The 18737-nt window shown below is 45.1% G+C and overlaps 1 protein-coding gene across 3 annotated transcripts in view; it reads right to left on the reverse strand.

Annotated features, from left to right (window-relative positions):
- Positions 1–524: 524 nt before the first annotated feature.
- Positions 525–18737, reverse strand: part of LOC147342986 (hexokinase HKDC1) — a 39698-nt gene continuing 21485 nt past the window's right edge. For all 3 annotated transcript variants that reach the window (XM_086382624.1, XM_086382625.1, XM_086382626.1), the window contains 11 exons: positions 17246–17401; positions 15925–16158; positions 14615–14919; positions 12897–13042; positions 12678–12797; positions 9610–9705; positions 9341–9440; positions 7758–7941; positions 5497–5652; positions 4634–4867; positions 525–906 (listed from right to left, as the gene is read on the reverse strand). In XM_086382624.1, coding sequence (XP_086238750.1) covers positions 759–906; positions 4634–4867; positions 5497–5652; positions 7758–7941; positions 9341–9440; positions 9610–9705; positions 12678–12797; positions 12897–13042; positions 14615–14919; positions 15925–16158; positions 17246–17401 — 1879 coding nt within the window. In that variant the 3' untranslated portion in view covers positions 525–758. The remainder of the gene's footprint in view (positions 907–4633; positions 4868–5496; positions 5653–7757; positions 7942–9340; positions 9441–9609; positions 9706–12677; positions 12798–12896; positions 13043–14614; positions 14920–15924; positions 16159–17245; positions 17402–18737) is intronic.

Below are 18737 nucleotides of genomic sequence, written 5' to 3' on the forward strand. Positions count from 1 at the left end.
TTTTTTTATTTACTGGATTTCATATACCTGATAGTCCTTTAAAAAGCTATCATGTGCCACCTGTAAAATGATTAACAGGTGCCCCGAACAGCACCCTCCCTGTCACTCACATGTATTGAGAAACAAATCCTATGGGCACTGATATAACTCACTTTAAGCATGAAGAGTTTCCTATGGAGATCCCTGGCAATCATCCTGGGATGATTTCTTCATCCTGGGGCTGAATGCTCCAAAGTTTTTGTTCTCACTTCATGCTCGAAGTCAACATGACAAGTTAGATTAGATCCCCAGGTAATTACATGAGCCCCTATCGTTCTGAAATGTGCATTCCCAGTAGATGGCCCAATCTGCTATACAAGCCATGACTGAAGCATCCCCATAAGGAATTCAGCCAGCCAGGCCACCTGGGCAGATTATGTATTTGCTTCCAAGTCCAGCAGCCACAGGACCCTAAGCCACAGAAAATTAACAGCTCAGGTCTCAAATGAGAAATTTGCTGAAATGGAAGCTCTCGGGACCAATGCTTTGGTTTTACAAGTTGGTCCATCTTTGGTACAAAGATGGCAAATAGAGTCATTTAATGTTGTTGAAAGCCAGTAACAAAATTCTAAGAGTACCCAAGAACCTGGGGTTCTCCTTTTGACCATCCAGAAGGTGAAGCCAGCCAGAAGCTTGCGTGTTGGTCTCTGATTAACTCATCTGCCAGAGGAAAGGCTGGTCAGTAGCCGAAGAACACCAGGCCCAACCCCAGGGGGTTCCTAGTGGTCCCTTTGTGCCTGCTGTAACCTCTTGGCCACAGCAGTGATCAGAGCTGCTCCCTTTCCGCTCCCGTCTTCTGACAGCATGAACATCACATCACACTGAGGAGCTAGTTCTTTCACAGTTTCCCGTAGTATCCGAGAAAAGCTACAGAAAAAGAGAAAGAGAAAACACCATTGGCACTTAATTGGAGCATGTGTCCGTGGTTCCTGCCTTTTTATGAGTAACGTTCCACTGTATAGATGTACCACATTTTGTTTATCCACTCATCAGTTGATGATGAAAATGTAAACTTGCATAGCCATTATAGAAAACAGTATGGAGGGTCTTCAAAAATTTAAAAGTAGAACCAGCACATGATCCACTAATTCCACTTCTGGATATTCATCCAAAGAAAACAAAACACTAAATAGAAAAGATACATGTATTCCTAAGGTCACTGCAGCATTATTTACAATAGTCAAAATATGGAAGCAACCCATGTGCCCATCAGTAGATGAATGGATAAAGAAATATGACATGATACATAACACACACATATACACACAATGGTATATTAGTCACAAAAAGGATGAAATCTTGCCATTTGCAAAAAGATGAATGGATCTAGAGGGAATTATGCTAAGTGAAGTAAGTCAAACAAAGAAAGACATACAGCATGATTTCACTTATATGTGAAACAAAAAACAAAACAAAACAAATGAACAAACAAAACAAAACAGAAACAGAGTTACAGATACAGGGAACAAACTACTGGTGGTCGTCAGGAGGGAGGGGACTAGAGGATCAGGCAAAACAGGTGAAGGGTATTAAAAGGTACAAACTTTCAGTTATAAAATAAGTAAGTTAGGGGGATATAATGTACAGCATAGAAAATATAGTCAATAATACTGCAATAACTTTATACAGTGACAGATAGTTACTAGACTTATGGCGGTGATCAATTTGCAATGTATATAAATATCAAATAACTATCCTGTATACCTAAAACTCATATAATATTGCATGTCAACTATACTTCAGTTTAAAAAAAAGATGGTAAGTTGTTCCCTTAACAACATTAAGGCTTTCAATCCACTAGCATAGGATATCTTTCCATTTATTTAAAGTGAAAGTGAAGTCGCTCAGTCGTGTCCGACACTTTGCGACCCATGGACTGTAGCCCACCAAGCTCCTCCATCCATGGGATTCTCCAGGCAAGAATACTGGAGTGGGCTGCCATTTAATTTCAACAATGTTTTGTAGTTTTCAGTGTACAAGTCTTATACCTCTTTTGTTAATTTATTGTTAAGTATTTTATTCTTTTTGATGCTATTTAAATGGAATTGTTTTCTTAATTTCATTTTCAGATTATTTATTGTTAATGCATAGAAATGCAGTTGATTTTTATATACTGATCTTACATCCTGAAACTTGACTGAATTTGTTTCTTAGTTCCAATAGTTTTTTGTGGATTCCTTAGGATTTCTATATGCAAAATCATATCATCTGCAAACAAAGATAGTTATAGTTTTGCTTTTCCAATATAGATGCCTTTTAGTTCTTTTTCTTGCCTAACTGCCTGTCTAGATTTATACTTGATTCTCCCTTTGAAGTCACATAATTTTTTGACCTGGATCCTATAAGCCCCTCCCTTAAATAAAGACTTGACTGAGAGACAAAACCCACACAATCATCTGTAGGCAGTGTTAGAAGCAGTACAATGTTGAAGAACAGTGGCAAGAGTGGACATCCTTGTCTTGTTGCTAATTTTAAGGTGAAATCATCCATCCAGTGCTTCCCCAGTAAGTATGGCATTAGCTGTGTGTTTTCCACAGATGCTCTTATCAGGTTGAAGGAGTTCCTTTATTCTTAGTTTGTTGAGTGCTCTTATCATAAAAGGTGCTCAGTTCAGTTCAGTTGCTCAGTCGTGTCTGACTCTTTGTGACCCCATGGACTGCAGCATGCCAGGCCTCCCAGTCCATCACTAACTCCCGGAGTTTACTCAAACATGTCCATTCAGTCAGTGATGCCATCCAACCATATCATCCTCTGCTGTCCCCTTCATCTCCTGCCTTCAATCTTTCCCAGCATTAGGGTCTTTTCAAATGAGTCAGCTCTTCACATCAGGTGGCCAAAGTATTGGAGTTTCAGCTTCAACATCAGTCCTTCCAGTGAAGAACAAGGACTGATCTCTTTTAGGAGGGACTGGTTGGAAATCCTTGCAGTCCCAGAGACTCTAAAGAGTCTTCTCCAACACCACAGTGCAAAAGCATCAATTCTTTGGTACTCAGCTTTCTTTATAGTCCAACTCTCACATCCATATATGACTACTGGAAAAACCATAGCCTTAGACTAGATGGAGCTTTGTGGACAAAGTAATGTTTCTGCTTTTTAATATGCTGTCTAAGTTGGTCATAACTGTCCTTCCAAGGAGTAAGCGTCTTTTAATTTCATGGCTGCAGTCACCATCTGCAGTGATTTTAAAGCCCCAAAAACATAAAGTCTCTCACTGTTTCCCCATCTATTTGCCATGAAGTGTTGGGACCAGATGCCATGATCTTAGTTTTCTGAATGTTCAGCTTTAAGCCAACTTTTTCACTCTCCGCTTTCACTTTCATCAAGAGGCTCGCTATTTCTTCTTCACTTTCTGTCATAAGTGTGGTGTCATCTGCATATCTGAGGTTATTGATATTTCTCCCAGCAATCTTGATTCCAACTGGTGCTTCATTCAGCCCAGCGCTTCGCATGATGTACTCTGCATATAAGTTAAATAAGCAGGGTGACAATATACAGCCTTGACATACTCCTTTTCCTATTCGGAACCAGTCTGTTGTGCTAGATTTTATCAAAAGTTTTGTCTGCACCTATTGAAATGAACATATAGTTTTTGTCCTTTGGTCAGGTCTTGGTTCAAAGGAAGAGACTTGCAGGAATCACAGCAAAAATATGTGACCTCAAGGGGAGAATCAAGAAAAGATATCAGTCAGTTATCCTGGATAATTAGTCAGCATCTTAGGAAGGGCTAAGCATCAAGGACTACAGTAATAATATGTTTATCTATATATTTCAGCATGATTAGAAAATTTTACAAGCTGGCTAATACCTTTCTTCATCTACCAAGATAAAATGTAAAACATTAAATAAAAATAAAAGTTGTTATCACTGCCGTCTTTGTAATATGTCACATAGTCTACAGACACTGTTTAACTAAATTCTCCTGTCAACTTATGAGGTAGGTACGATTTTTATCATCCTTTTACAGATAAAGAACTAGGGTCAAAGAGGGTAAGAAACTGGCCTTGGGCCTCCCAGCTTCTAAGCAGTGGAGCCAGGATTCAAATTCACTCTTCATCCTTCTGCCTGCTGATTCTGAGCTCACACTTGACACACACTCTGTGATGTGCAAAATACTTAGTTCTCACTGCTCCCTTTGAGGTCAGGTTGGACTGTGTTAATGATAACCACTTGTATTTACTGCATGTGTAAGTTGCTTCAGTCCTATCTGACTCTTTGTGACCCTATGGACTGTAGCTCTCCAGGCTCCTCCATCCATGGGATTCTCCAGGCAAGAATACTGGAGTGGGTTGCCATGCCCTCCTCCAGGGATCTTTCTGACCCACAAATCGAACCCATGTGTCTTATGTCTCCTGCATTGGCAGGTGAGTTCCACTAGCGCCACCCGAGGACTGTGTAAAGCCCTTTACATGTATGAACTCATCCAATCCTCGAGATTATTTCTGCCTGCCTGATACAGATGAGGAGCCTGGGGTTTAGGGAGGGTGATGAGCACGCCCACATCACAGCACTAGGAAGCAGAGCCCCTTTGTCCGTCAGCCCCAATGGGGTCCACATTCAGCCTCAGCCCCCAGCCCTGAGACTCTGGAGCACTCACTGCGGGTGCAGCTTGTACAGGGTGCCATCCACACCCACGGTGATCCTCATGTGCTCGAGTCCCTGGTCTTCCCTCCTCTTCTCCACGATGGCAGCCAGGCCAGCACCATAAAGCTGGGCCGCCCGCCGGGACACAGCACCGCACACCTCCTTCACCACGATACTATCCTCACATGTGCTGTCCAGGCCAAGCTGCTGCAGGATCCTCCTGACCTGGAGGAGGGCCAGCCGGTCGCTGCCAGCAAGCAGAGCAGGATGTCAAGAGCTATTGCTGGGGCCCTGGAACCTGCTCCCCAGGGCTCACAGTCCCCCATCCCTAGGTGCCTGAGCAGGAGAAGAAATGGTCCCAGCAAAGCCAAGGTTGGAGCAGGATGCCTTAGAAGCTGAGATTCGAGAAGGTCTGTCACCCCCAGGAAGTCCCATCATCTTTAAAGAATAAAGTATGAGCACATCATCTTTTCAGAATCAAAAGTGGATCTTTTTTTTTTTTATTATTTACTTGGCTGCACTGGGTTTTAGTTGCAGCATATGGGATCTATTTTCCTGACCAGGGATGGAACCCAGGCTCCTTGCACTGGGAGCACAGAGGCTTAGCCACCAGACCACCAGGGAAGTCCCTGAAGAGGATCACTTTTTAACCTAACCTAACTCTTCTGTAACCATTTAGGAATCTAGGGGCCCAGATAGGCTTCTGGCTCCTCAGCTGGGTGCTGTGGTACTGATGTAGCTGGAGAGAGGGAGTAGCCCCAGGACGGGCTCTTACTCTCTATTTTTAAATTTCAATCTGCTGGAGCCTGGTGAGACAGCATCATGTCCCAATATAGGGCCTTTTATGTCCAGCAGGTGAAACTGATCATGAGTCACCTTTCAATCTGAGACAAGAACTTGGTTTCAAAGATGCCCCTGGTCCGGAGACGTTCTGAAATCTGGCCGCGGAAGAGGAGACCCTGCTTGGTCAAGTCGATCAGAATCTGCCGCACGATTTCCCCCAGGTACATCCCACTGGTCATTTTCTCGTACCTGTTGAGAGAAAGAGAGACAAGGTGGGTAAGAGCAGGAAAATCAGTGCTGGTGAGTGGTTCCCAAGAGGATCACATGTCAGAGTGCGGAAGGTGTGCCACTGGCATCCACTAGCTGCCTGGGTCACAGTGGTGTGGAGTGGGCAGCAGGCCCAGAGAAGCGCATGCAGGAGATAGTATGATGTGGGAAGGCTGGGCTTTGGAGACATGTTGAGCAGAAGTCAAGTTCCAGCTCGCCACACATTAGCTGCATGACCTGAGTAAGGACTATAAACCATCATTTATGAAACCAGGAGCAAAGCACTGACCCCACAAGACTGTTGGGAGCCAAGCATCTGGTGCACAGTAGACACTAGGCTAAAATAAGTCCCTTTTCTGGCCCCCAAGCTAGTTTACCTTGGCTTTGTATTTGAAGAAATCTTCTCCACTAGATCTTGCGCTCCATGAGATAACACATTTGAAGTGTATACACACACCAAGGGTGGTCCAAAATATGAGCTCCCTTCCCTCTTCCTACCAGGCTGTGAGCTCCATGATGGAAGGTGCAAGAGAAAAAGAAGCTCTACAATCAACAGGCACTGACCAGGCACTCTGCCCAGGTACATGTGACAGTATTAATAACAGTGAGGTGGAGCTGGACTCCCACTGCCTGCAGGGTCAGATGAAAATCCGAGTGTGCCTGAGGCTTACATGCTGGACTTGCGTTCTCTTAACTGCTCAGGATTTCATCAGTCTAAGGAACCAACACTTAGACAAACAATGGGGACAGCAAAGTAAATCCAAGTATATGCCCCCTAACACTCTCCACTCCAGAAATGAGAACCTCCAATGGATTCAGACACAAAACTTGGATGCCCCAACTTGGAATTCAGGTCCCTTGTGATTTTGGCCCCTGGTTCAGCTGGGCTTACGGTAACTTGCCTGCCTCCCAGCTACAAAGACTAGTGCCAAAGGAAGATGTGGGGCCACCAGGGCTGGTCTTGGTCTTGTCAAGCCTCTTCCTACTGAGTGTTCTCAGTTGAATAGTCAGCAAGGCATCTATGACCCAGGCATCCCATCACATTTCCTAGCTCAACTTTTCCACTTGGATATTGTCTCACAGTCAATCTATATTTTCATCTTGTTTTATATAGAAAGACACTGAGCTTAGTCGTGACAAAGACCACATGGCCTGAGAGTAAAACACTACTCTCTGATCCTTTACAGAAAAAGTATGCCAACCCCTGTGGAAATATATGGGCCCAGGCTAATAATCAGTTCCCCCCACGCTAGCTCTACCCCTTTCTCTCCTACTAAAGAAGCTATATGAGAATGCAAATGAAAATGTACTCTGTTTTGTGTTTGTTTTTTTTAACCATTCATTGTTTTCAGTGTTTTTAGTATGGTTAGCAATTGGAATAACCCTTACAAGTGATTGTGACCCATGCTGGGACATGACGTCATGGCTGAGAACCAGGATTCCCATCCTTCACTTGCAGTTACTTCCCCAACCCCAGAACCACAGAGGTCAGCAACCTGGCAGCCTGCTCTTGAAAGACTGAGGATGTCGACCTCTAAACAGGACTTAGTAGAAACCCACCTTGAGAGGCCCACCATGCCCCTGCCGTGTGACATCGAGGCCACGGTGAGTAGACTTCCTGACAACCTTGGCCTCATTTCCAAGGCCACCCCTAGACCCTATGGTAACCTTATGGTAATTAGAAAAAGGCACACCTTCTGTTTGTTGGAAACTGGTCATAAATTTTGCTGCTGCTGTGTCCATGCTCTAGTTGTGTCAGACTCTTTGTGACCCCATGGGCTGTAGCCTGCCAGGTTCCTCTGTCCATGGGATTTCCCAGGCAAGAATACTGAAAGGGGTTGCCATTTCCGTCTCTAGGGAATCTTCCTGACCCAGGGATAGAACCTGTGTCTCTTGCGTCTCTTGCATTGCACGAGGATTCTTTACCGGGCCATCTTTGCTTTTGCTCAAATTAGACACTTCACTGACATCTGACGAGTTGTCATAAATATACAAACTATACAAATATCTCTAATATGAAAAGGGCACCCCCATAGATCTGCTGAAGTTGGATGACCTACAGAAATGGACACACACCCCCTTCTCACCTCTGTTTGCCAGGATTCAAGGACCCCTCATCCACCTCCTTGTCATATTGGGTATGGATATCATCTAGGCAGCCATTATCTCCAAATCCTCCCCACTCGGTATTAATGCACATCTTCCCTTCATCCCCTTCCACCAGTTCAATGTTTCTCATCTCCTCCATGTAGCACATGTTGCTGCCTGTTCCTAGAAGGAATCACAAAGGGACTTTAGTCTTCAGAAGACACCACTAGGTCTTAAAGAGCCAGCAGGGTACAGTAGATAGGAATTTAGGTTTGGAGTCAGATACAACTGGGTGTGGACTTCAGCTTTATATTTATAGTTGGGTGACTACAGGCAAGTATTTCATCTTTCATAGATCCAATTTCTTCATCTGTAAAAAAGGATCTAAAGCCTGCCTTACAGATTTGTTATCAAAAAAAAAAAAAAAAAATGAGATGATGTCTGTAAGTTTTCTCCACATAGAATTTGTACCTGTGATACCATTATCCTCCTCCTCACCCTCCTTATTATTGATAAGCCATAGGCACACAAAGTGAGCCCCAAGTAGTCACAGAGTTAGCGGAGCTGGAAGGGACCATGAGGAACCATCTAGTCTTGGATAAGCAGACACTTGGTATCTGAAAGCCACCCTCTTCTCCTTTGTCCATGACCTGGTCTCAGAACTATTCTCAAGACAACAGTCCAGGTAATTATCATCTTCAATCAAACAAATCTCACCTCTTTGACCTCCCAGATCTAGCCCAACCCTTCCCATGGATAAGGAAGCTCAAGTCCAGACAGAATAAGAACCTGCCCAAGGTCACAAAGCAGGCAAGGTTTAGAGTGAGATGAAACCTCTCCTTGGCACTGAAGACATCTCAGTATATCCCTGTCTCCTTGTGCTATGCACTACTTACCCTCAGGAAACCCAGACAACCAGCTGGAACAACTTTCTCAGATTCTGTGATTACTTAACCAGTGCCTGCCACTTGGAATGCCCACTGCCCCTGTCTCCACATGTTCAAATGCCACCTGTCCCCTCACCACTTACAGTCATTCCCCTGGAATCTACCCTTGCCCTTAATCACCGCCAGACTTTTCTGGAAGACTCCTAAAATGCCTATATCATACCTCAGGCCACTCCCTGCTCCTCTCCTAGGTTTCTTTCCAACTCTTCCCCATCCTGTGCACCTTCTGACAACCAGAAGAGGTCAGAGAACAGAGGAGGTACAAGTTGGAGCTGGAATGAAAATCTAGCTCTCTCAGCTCCAGGCCAACCAACATGATCCAACTATGGTCTCCCTCCACCAAGTAAAATCTGCCCCAAGGCCCAAATGTGAAAGCTCCCTCTTTCTATGTTATTCTCCTTCCTCAACAGAAAGGACAACCTTGGCTTAGAACCCTTAGGGAAAAAGATATTAAGTAAAGACTTGGGAATTAGGAGACCTGAAATCCCAATCTTAACTTCATCTCAGGCATAGACAAAGCTGGCTTCAGAGCCCCTATGTAATGGAACAATGGCCCCCTGCCCCTCAGTATGTTAAAAGGTAACTTCCAAAAGATCTGATGGGAGCAGGCCAATGGGACATGCCTGATCACTTACCTGCAATCAGGCCAACCTCACAATTACTATCTTCATAGCCACAGGTCACCATGGTTCCCACTGTGTCATTCACAACTGCAACTATGTCCAGGTCAAATTCCTGAAAAGGAAGAGAGCTCTGCTGTAAGTAGGATGTGCAGGCCAGTCTCAAGAGGGGCACATCAGACTGAAGTGGGCAGAGGCCAGAGTCGAGGGCTGGTGTCTGATGACAGAGCACAGGGGCCTTGGGGAAGGACAGGTCAGGTATGAGCTTCAATGCCATATCATACATTTCTCCTCTTGATGGCCTCCCTGAGCATATCCACCACATCTTCCCCTTCACAGTCAGTAGCTTTGAAGCCTTTGGTCCACTCAATGAGTGTTCCCTGAAAGAAAGGAAGGCAAATTCATTTGAGCAATAGTTTGCTGGAACCACTGCACAACCTCAGCATCAAATAGATGCAAGGGACCGAAGCTAACTGCTGGTCAAATGCTTTTGACTGTGCTTCTATTTGGATCCCTAACACTGGACCCAAAGGCACCATGAAGCATGATGCTCAGGCAAGGTCTACTGCTGAGTGGAATAACTGCAGAAATTTACATCAACTCACATTCCCTGGCCATGACTGCACAGAACAAAGACCACTTCTGATTTATCCAATCAATCACATCTTCATGATCAAAGATAAAGCTACAAAATGTTCATCAAAGCATTGTTTCACAGGAAAAATGGGTGGCTAAGGCAGCAAAGAATCTGCCTGCAATGCCAGAGATGTGGTTTGATCCCTGGGTTGGGAGGATCCCCTGAAGAAGGGAATGGCTATCCACCCCAGTATTCTTGCCTGGAAAATTCCACGGATGGAGGAGCCTGGTGGGCTATAGTCCATGGGGTCGCAAAGAGTCAGACACAACTGAGCAACTAACACACACACACACACACACACACATTCTGTCTTTCCAACAACATGGATCTATCATTGTATATCAATATAGGAAATGCTCTATAGCCACAAAAATATAATCCTTTAAGAGAATGTTAGCCATTAGAGGAAGATGTTTACCATACACTGTTAAGTGAACTCACATTAAACAAATACAGATGATGAATTATTCTATTAGTCTTTTAAAAACCACACACACACACTCAAATCTGGAAAAAGGTCTCGAACAATGCATACACCAGAGGGTTGACGGTGGTCTCTTTAGGTGTAAGATTATAGGTACCTTTCAGTCTCTCCTTTTTGCTTGTCCATATTTTCTGATTTTCCTAAAATTAATATGTCTAACTTTTTATACTACCAAGGAAAAGTATTTCTAATTTTTAAAAGATGGTTACACTGTTAGCCAGAAGCAAGAGTTATCTAGCCTCAAACTCCACACCCCTAGAGCTGGGGGTGGGTGAGTGCAGGGAAAGCTGGGGTGTCTAGGCCAGGAGAGCAGCTGGGATAGGAGAGATGGCCAGAAACTCTAATGGCAGTACCCCCAACCCCAGGGGATGAACGGCCACCTCACCCTGAGGCCCTCAGCTCCGGGCTCCCCCTCCTCTCCACAGTCCTTGGGAACCTAGGCTTCGTTGCTCCTTTCCTGGTGAATATATGTAGAACCTTAGAGATTCAACCCCAGTTGAAAAATCTTTCTAATTAGTTACAATTATACAAAATCATATTTTTTTAAAGTCTCTCTTTTTTGAAAAACTACTGGTTACCAGAAGGAAGAGGGGTGAGGAGAGGGGCAAAATAGGTGAAAGGGATTTAAAGATATAAATTACTAGGTATAAAATAAATAAGTTACAAGGATGTAATGTACAGCAAGAGAATACAGTCAGTATTTTATAATAATTTTGTATGGAGTACAACCTATAACAATATCAAATTACTATGTTATATACCTGAAACTAATATAGTATTGTAAATCTATATTTCATTTATTTTTTTTAATTTTATTTTATTTTTAAACTTTACAATATTGTGTTAGTTTTGCCAAACATTGAAATGAATCTGCCACGGGTATAATCCGTGCTCCCCATCCTGAACCCTCCTCCCTCCTCCCTCCCCATACCCTCCCTCTGGGTCATCCCAGTGCACCTGCCCCAAGCATCCAGTATCATGCATCGAACCTGGACTGGCGACTCGTTTCATACATGATACTATACATGTTTCAATGCCATTACATTGCATTTATTTTTAAAGAAAGTTTTTTTTTTCTCCTCAGCCATTGGTGTCTTTGCTCCAAGCTCTCCCTTGGTCTCCCTTCCTTCTTAGTTATGTCTTCGTGAACCTGTCAGAACTCCTGGGAGGGAGGCCTGGAGGCCCAGTGCCCCAAGTCAGGAGGAGCAGCTGTGTGCTGGTGCCTGTGGACCACTCAGGACCATGGACAGCAGCACGTGGCTTTTCCCCCCTCCACCCCCAATTTCCATTTCTATGTGTATTAAATTTTAACAGCAGCAGTAATACAAGAATGCATTACCTTTGCAATGTACACTTAAAAACAGCCAAAATGGTAAATGTTATCTAAATTTTACCACAATAAAAGATGGTAAAATAAAACAAAAATAATGTGTACATCATGGAGACACTGACTGGATCAAACAGAGTCTTAAATCTTTGGTGCCATTCTTATTATCGTCATGAGCTCTCTGGCTGCCTTGCTGTGCTGACCAGGGTTCTCTCTGTAAATTGAAAGTGCTGTTCTGCTTTTACACCAGATCAGATAGCTTGACTGACATAAGCCTCTTAGAGAGCAGGAGGGTACTCTGTTCTCCTTGAGCAGGTGAATGGTGCTTTTATCCAAGAAAGTCATGTGATACATGTTTCTAAATTATTATGAACAATTTATTAAAATCATCATCCATGAAGTTCTTCAGTGTCAACAAAATATGTGTCAATGTGATCAATGTCTCCTGAGAGTCTAATATCAGGAAAGAAATGCATTTCTTCAGAAGCATTGGTAAGCTTTTGTTCATCAGACAATAAAAGCCTTTCAATGTACTGTGTTTCCCTGTTTATAATGACCACCCAGGAAGATACATGTAATATTACACACTAAGAGTTTTATAATTTGCCTTAACTGGTCATTCCCTCCTATCTCTTGATAATATGACTTGACCTCTCTTTTAACAATAATTTTATCCATGTGTCTTTTTATACAACCCGAAAGCATCTTGCAAACTTCAATCCATAATACAGTAATAGTGAAAATGGAACACAATAAATAAAAAAAAGTAAATAGTCTAAATTCTTGATCATGTCTCCCCAGCTGCCCTGAACCTGAGACCCCTAAATAAAGTGAACAGTGACTCAGAGCTGCCTTGAGACTCCCCGGGTGCAGGAGGGAGGCCCGCCAGGCTGGACCGTCTTACCTTGTCAATGCTCGCCTGCCTGCAGGGAAATGAGAACGTGAAGCCCAAAGGCAGCTGGGCTCCCTTGAGGCCCATGTAGTCCAGGAAGTCGGCGATGCACTGCACGATGTGGTCAAACAGCTGCAGGGAGAGAGAGAGCAGCAGTCGTACTGGACGTGCACTGGACGGGGTGGATGGCAGGCTGGCCCCCTGGAGGGTGAACCCCCGGCCGGCAGTTACCTCCTCACCCGTGCCCTGCATGATCTCCAGGGGGATGGCGAAGATCTTGTTGTACATCCGCACTGACCGTCGTCCACTTCTGATTTTTACCAGGAGGACCCGGAAGTTGGTTCCCCCCAGATCCAGGGCGAGGAACTTTCCTTTCTCTGTGGTAGAGGAAGTGAGGGTGGCGTTCCACTAGCATGCACTAAGCAGGGCCTCGTGTGCAGGCATTGGGGGAAGAAGAGATGCCGAAAGAGAGCAGGCCTAGAGCCTGTTGGCCTGAGGTTCGGGGGCCAAAGGGGCGTGCTGGTCAGCAAGCATGGTGTCAGAGCCCTGGGCGGGCATCCTGAGCCCATCTGAGGCCAGCCTGCTTTCCTTGGTGTCTGCTAACAGCCACGCATGATACTTATACTCAAGGAACCTCTGAGGGTGAATCCAGGTCAGGCTACCTGACTACAGTAGACTCGGGAAGGTGCGTCCATTCTGTCTGCAGGGCCTAGAGGAACTGCTCATCCCCAGCCTGAAATGATCTCTGTTCCGCTCTTCCCATCCCTGGATTCCCACACCCCCACCAGACTGATAAGAAACCATATCAAGTCCAACACCCATTACTACCCAGGGCAGCGCCTCTTGCTTCTCTGACATCTCAGGGCATCATAGTCTGTTCTGTGTGTCCCTCCTCTCGCTGACTGCCTCATTCACTCTGTTCTAATCACACTGGTCATTTTACTGTTCCTTGAATTTGCCGAAGCCCTCACACCCGGCCAGCTCTCTTACCTCTGACTCTGCTCTATTTGTCCTCATAGCCCTTTATGACATGGCATCATCTGGCGTTTATTTGCTTACTGTCTGTCAGCCCAACAGAGCAAAGGTTCCATAAAGGCAGGGACTGTGTTTTCTTTACTGCTCTGTCCCTGTGCCCACAACAGAGCCTGACCTATAACAGGTACTTAATGAAACTTTGAGGAATGGAAGCAAAAGGAAAAAAGAGATGAAAGAATGAATAATTGAATAGCGTCTTTTCCTGATCTCATTTTCTCCCCCAAGTAGACTCGAAGGATACTAGCCCTGGAAAAGATCTTTGCTGTTGAGAGACTACAAATACAGCTGTGTAACCCTAAGTACGTCACCTAACTTCTCTGAGTCTCCGTTTTGGCATCCATAAAATGGGAATTATTCTCTCTTTACATAACATACAGAGTGGTTGTGAGCACAAAATGAAACTAAAGAGTCAAAAGCAAATTAAAGAGATGAAGCATTTTACAAAGATCAGTATATCTCGGTGAGATTCACGAGATGCAAAGAGATGAATTACTTGTCTAAAGAACTGACTTCACTGTTCTGTAGCTCCTGTCAGCTGAGCACAGAGGACCAGGAAAAGGATCAAGTATCAGAAAAGTCGGGGCAGAAAATGAAGAGAGGGGAGAGGAAGACAGCCAAGCCCCAGGAGAGAAGAAAGCTGGAGGAAAGGGAGGAAGACCAGCCAGACATGCCACGTGTCCAGATGGTAGCTCCCGGGGACAGCATCTGGGTCTTCACACACATGGAACCTAACTTAGGTATTCTTCACTGCCAGTGCCCTGGATCAACCAAAGAACAGATTCAGCAGAGTACTCTCCCTCCCTCCATTATAGAGACGAACACAAGGCTCTTGAAACAAAGATCCTAACTGGGTTTAAGGAGCTTGGATGGAGCTCCGGGTGGCCCATCAGAGAAGGGAGAGGTGCAGGGCCCACCTGTGCCATCCGGCATCCCACAGACGTAGGTGGGCAGCATCTTGACTGTGGCCAGAGGGTGGGTATCTTTCTTCAGCCCGTACTCGAACTCCACCCGCATCTTGTTCCGAATGCCCACAAGTTGTTCTTGGGTCAGCCGGAACAGAGCCAGCACCTTATCAATCTGCTTCCGCTGGGCCTGCAGCCGGGAGGCCACTGCAGTCACCATGGCAGCCCCCTTGGTGCTGCCACTCTCTGACAGGAGGAAGCGGACATCACAGTTCGGGACCAGTTTCCTCACCACCTTGTGCAGGCGTTTCGGGTATCTGGAGGCAGGGGTGATGGCAAAATATGTAAAAACCATAAAGGCCCAGGCCCAGCCAATAGAAACAGATACAGGTGGAGCAGTGGGACAGCATCCTGGGGAGCCCTGCTGGGCCAAGGCTCACCGCTTTAGTTGCTGGATGGAGGGAGATGATGGGGGTGACTAGGGTAGGGTCCAGGTCATCTGAGGGAGTGGAAGGGACCCTTGGAAGCCTCAAAGAAGTGGTTATTTTATCACTAATATTACAACTAGTATATGGGCTTCCGTGGTGACTCAGCAGTAAAGAATCTGCCTGCAATGCAGGAGCTGCAGGTTCGATTCCCAGGTCGGGAAGATCCCCTAGAGGAGGGCATGGCAACCACTCCAGTATTCTTGCCTGGAGAATCCCATGGACAGGGGAGCCTGGTGGGCTACAGTCCATAGGGTCGCAAAGAGTCAGACACAACTGAAGCAATTTAGCATGCATACACTCATAATATATTGATTGAACATCATCTCTGCCCACAAGGAAAAGGTTTTTTCCCCAGCTCTTCCCAGGTGTACATGCCTGACTGAATTACACCTCTGTTAGTCAGAGGGGCTTTCATTCTCCCTACTTCTGTGTTTTCCTTCCGGTATCCTTCATGTGAACACGGCAAACTCTGCCATCCAGTTATTGCCCCATTTATAACTGGACATATCTTATTTTCCTATCTTAACATAGTGAGTATTCAATAATAGATAGATGAATATAGGGATAGATAGATGGATAAGCACATAGATGGATGGCCTTGGTAGTTCAGGCTATTGGCTTTAGCAAAATCTTCCTTTAAGAATGATCCCCTAAAGCAGCCCTGCCAGCTAGATGAATGTAATCTCTGAATTCACCCTTTGCTCTATAATCTCAGAACCATAGAATATGGTTGGTTCTGGAAACCCAGAAAAGCAGCCTAGTTTAGAAAGAAAACTGGACTCTGCTCCAGGGGAGATTGCTTGCGGAGGGTGTGGGCCGGAGACCAGCACTCACTGGGGGTGAATCTTGTAGAGTGTGCCGTCCACGCCCACCGTGGTCCGGAGCCGCACCAGCTTCTTGTTCTCCCGGAGGCGTGTCAGGATGGCTGCCAGGGCGGCTGCGCAGAGATTGGCCGAGCGGAAGGAGACGATGGTGCTGACGTGCTGGACCGCAATGCAGTCTGCATCGGACGGCTCCAGGCCCAAATCTGTCAGAATCTCTCTCGTATTGGCTAGGCCTTCTTTGTACCTGGCCAGGGGACAGGAATGAGAGGATCACACTGCCCCATCCCATGGGAATCCCCCTCAGAGAGAGTGTTCCCACCTCTCGGGACTGTGACCATAAACAGGCTGGCACATCATCTTATAATAATAATGATGATTCAACAATCATCATGGCGGCCACCACTTATTGCTCACTCACTATGGGCCGGGTGCTAGTCTAAGGACTTGACATGTGTGTTAACTTAGTCCTCACAACAAACCTGGGGGGAGGACCGTCATTATCCTACTGTGCTGAAGAGGGATCTGAAGCACAGACAGGGTAGGTAACCTGTCCATGGCACACAGCTGGTGAGTACAAGGGTCAAGATTTGAACCCCGGCAGTTAGATTAAGGAGCCCACCCTTGTAAGCACCCTATACTGCACTGCCTTTCATAGAAACTCAGTCCCTGCCAAGCTCTGCATAAACAGATTCTGGAAGTCAGATGTCACCCTGCTGAGCTCAGAATCTAAGCTGATTGCAAAGCTCAGGGCAGTGCCAGGGTTTCTAACAGGATCTTGAGTCAACCGGGGCCAGTCAGCCTCAGCAGTCAGCTCCCTACTGCACACCTTTGTGTGAGCTCTTCTCTCTAATCACCAAAGCCAAAGCCAAATGCAATCCCTGACAGCAGCAGGTAGAGAAAATTATTGCTGTAGTGGGAATTCTTAACTTGGATTCCACGCTAGGGCCTTAATGGTTCCAAAGATGCCCTGATATTAAGAGCAGAATTGTGTGCAAGTGTGCATTTTGGGGGTAAAGGGTCCAGAACTTAGACTCTCAAAGGGATCTGCAACCCTAAAAAGGTTATATCACCAGTTTAGGGAGGAAAAAGGCAAAATAAGAAGGGGGTAAACCTCCAACAGCAGAAAACCTGGCTATTGAAACCAACCAGAAGCCACATGTGAGGCATGACAGGCACTGCTAATCCACCTGAAGCTGTGCACAGGTCTGAAATCATCCCGGTGAAGAAGATCTGGTTCCTCCTGTGCACCACTCCCATGAGCACACCATGCCTTGGCTGCCCACCTTACCCTCTTCAGAGTCAAGGTGGGAGGGACCCTGCCAGTAGCTCACCTCTCCATGGCAGCCACATGCCGTGTTTCAATCTTGCCCTTAATGTGAAGAGCAGAGGATTTCTCACCGCCAAACAGGAGGCCTGCCTTGGCCATCTTCAGCAAGATGAGCCTGACGAGTTCACCCAAGTATAGGCCGCTGATCATCTTTTCAAACCTACATTTTGGTGAACAGATAAGTAGCAGCAATGCCTTTGGTTATGCAGCATTCCTTTCCCAAGCCCGTGAGCCATGGCCCATGGTCAGGAACACAAGTAGTGGAAAGGCCTCTTTCCGGGTCAGGAGGCCTCAGTCCTTGCCCCACCTTGAGGTGCCCTTCGGAGCCCAGTGCAGCTCTCGGAGCTGCATTATCCCCGCGTATAAAAGAGGAACACTGAACTAGAGGAAACCTATGATTCTTTTCTGATCACAAAGTGCTTGAGTCCAAGAATCTTTATCTCAAATCACACTCAACTGTGGGGTGCCACTCTCAGATATAAGGAATCTCAACTTCAGAGAATTTAGGTACTTTCCCAAGATCACTAACCACAGCATGACAAATCCTAATTTGAAGTTTTTTCCAACTCCTACATGTTTCTGCCCAAGAGAAAAAGATGTTGCGTCTGTTAGTTGGGCTTAGATCGCCTCAGAGAGGTTCCACAATAATATGAGTAAAATAGATAACCAACAAGGACCTACTGTACAGAACAGGGAACTCTATCAATAGTCTGTAATAATCTATATGGGAAAAAATCTGGAAAATAATGAATATATGTATACGTATAATTGAATCACTTTGTTGTACACCTGAAACTAACACTATAAATCAACCATACTCCAATAAAATTTTTAAACATAGTAATAAAATAAAATCTATAGACACACACAAAATAATATGGATGAAATGTCCCACCACGTTACCCACATGTGGACTTTCAGTCTGCATACAACAAGCAATTACTGTTTCCCAAGTAAACTATTAAATATAATTTTTATTCTGCAAACATAATAAAATACAAAATCAAGGACAACCAGTTTCCTAATCAACTTTATCTATTTCATTATAAAAAGTCTTAAAACACTGCAAAAATAGAAGACAATAGAAAGAAATCCCAGCTGAGCTTGGGATAGTGGAATTATGTTAAATGAAATGAATAGTGTGAGGATGCTAAAGTCCTCACAATGGACCCAGTTCCTTAGGCTGTGACTGTTCTGTGTCACCAGCAGAATGGGTGTGTGCTGGGGAACAAGTACATCAAAAGCAGAAATTCGTTCCTCAGATATTCACTTCTAGTGTTGAGTGGTTTCCAGGAGGTACTTAAAATGTTTATTCACCAGGGCTTCTTGGGAAAATGGTTGATTCCATTGCTGGGACTGGGAAAGTACATGGTGAGCCTGGAGCATCTTACTGTGCAAGAAAATAAGGAAGTACTTAAAGAGTGATGGGAACATGTCAAGAGCACTTAGGGACTAGCTTGAGCTTCCACTGGCTAAATCTGAAAAAAAAAAATTGA

Source organism: Bos grunniens, chromosome 28 (assembly GCF_055505025.1).
Source record: "Bos grunniens cultivar Pamir isolate PY7600 chromosome 28, Bosgru_T2T1.0, whole genome shotgun sequence".
NCBI classification, from domain to species: Eukaryota; Metazoa; Chordata; class Mammalia; order Artiodactyla; family Bovidae; genus Bos; species Bos grunniens.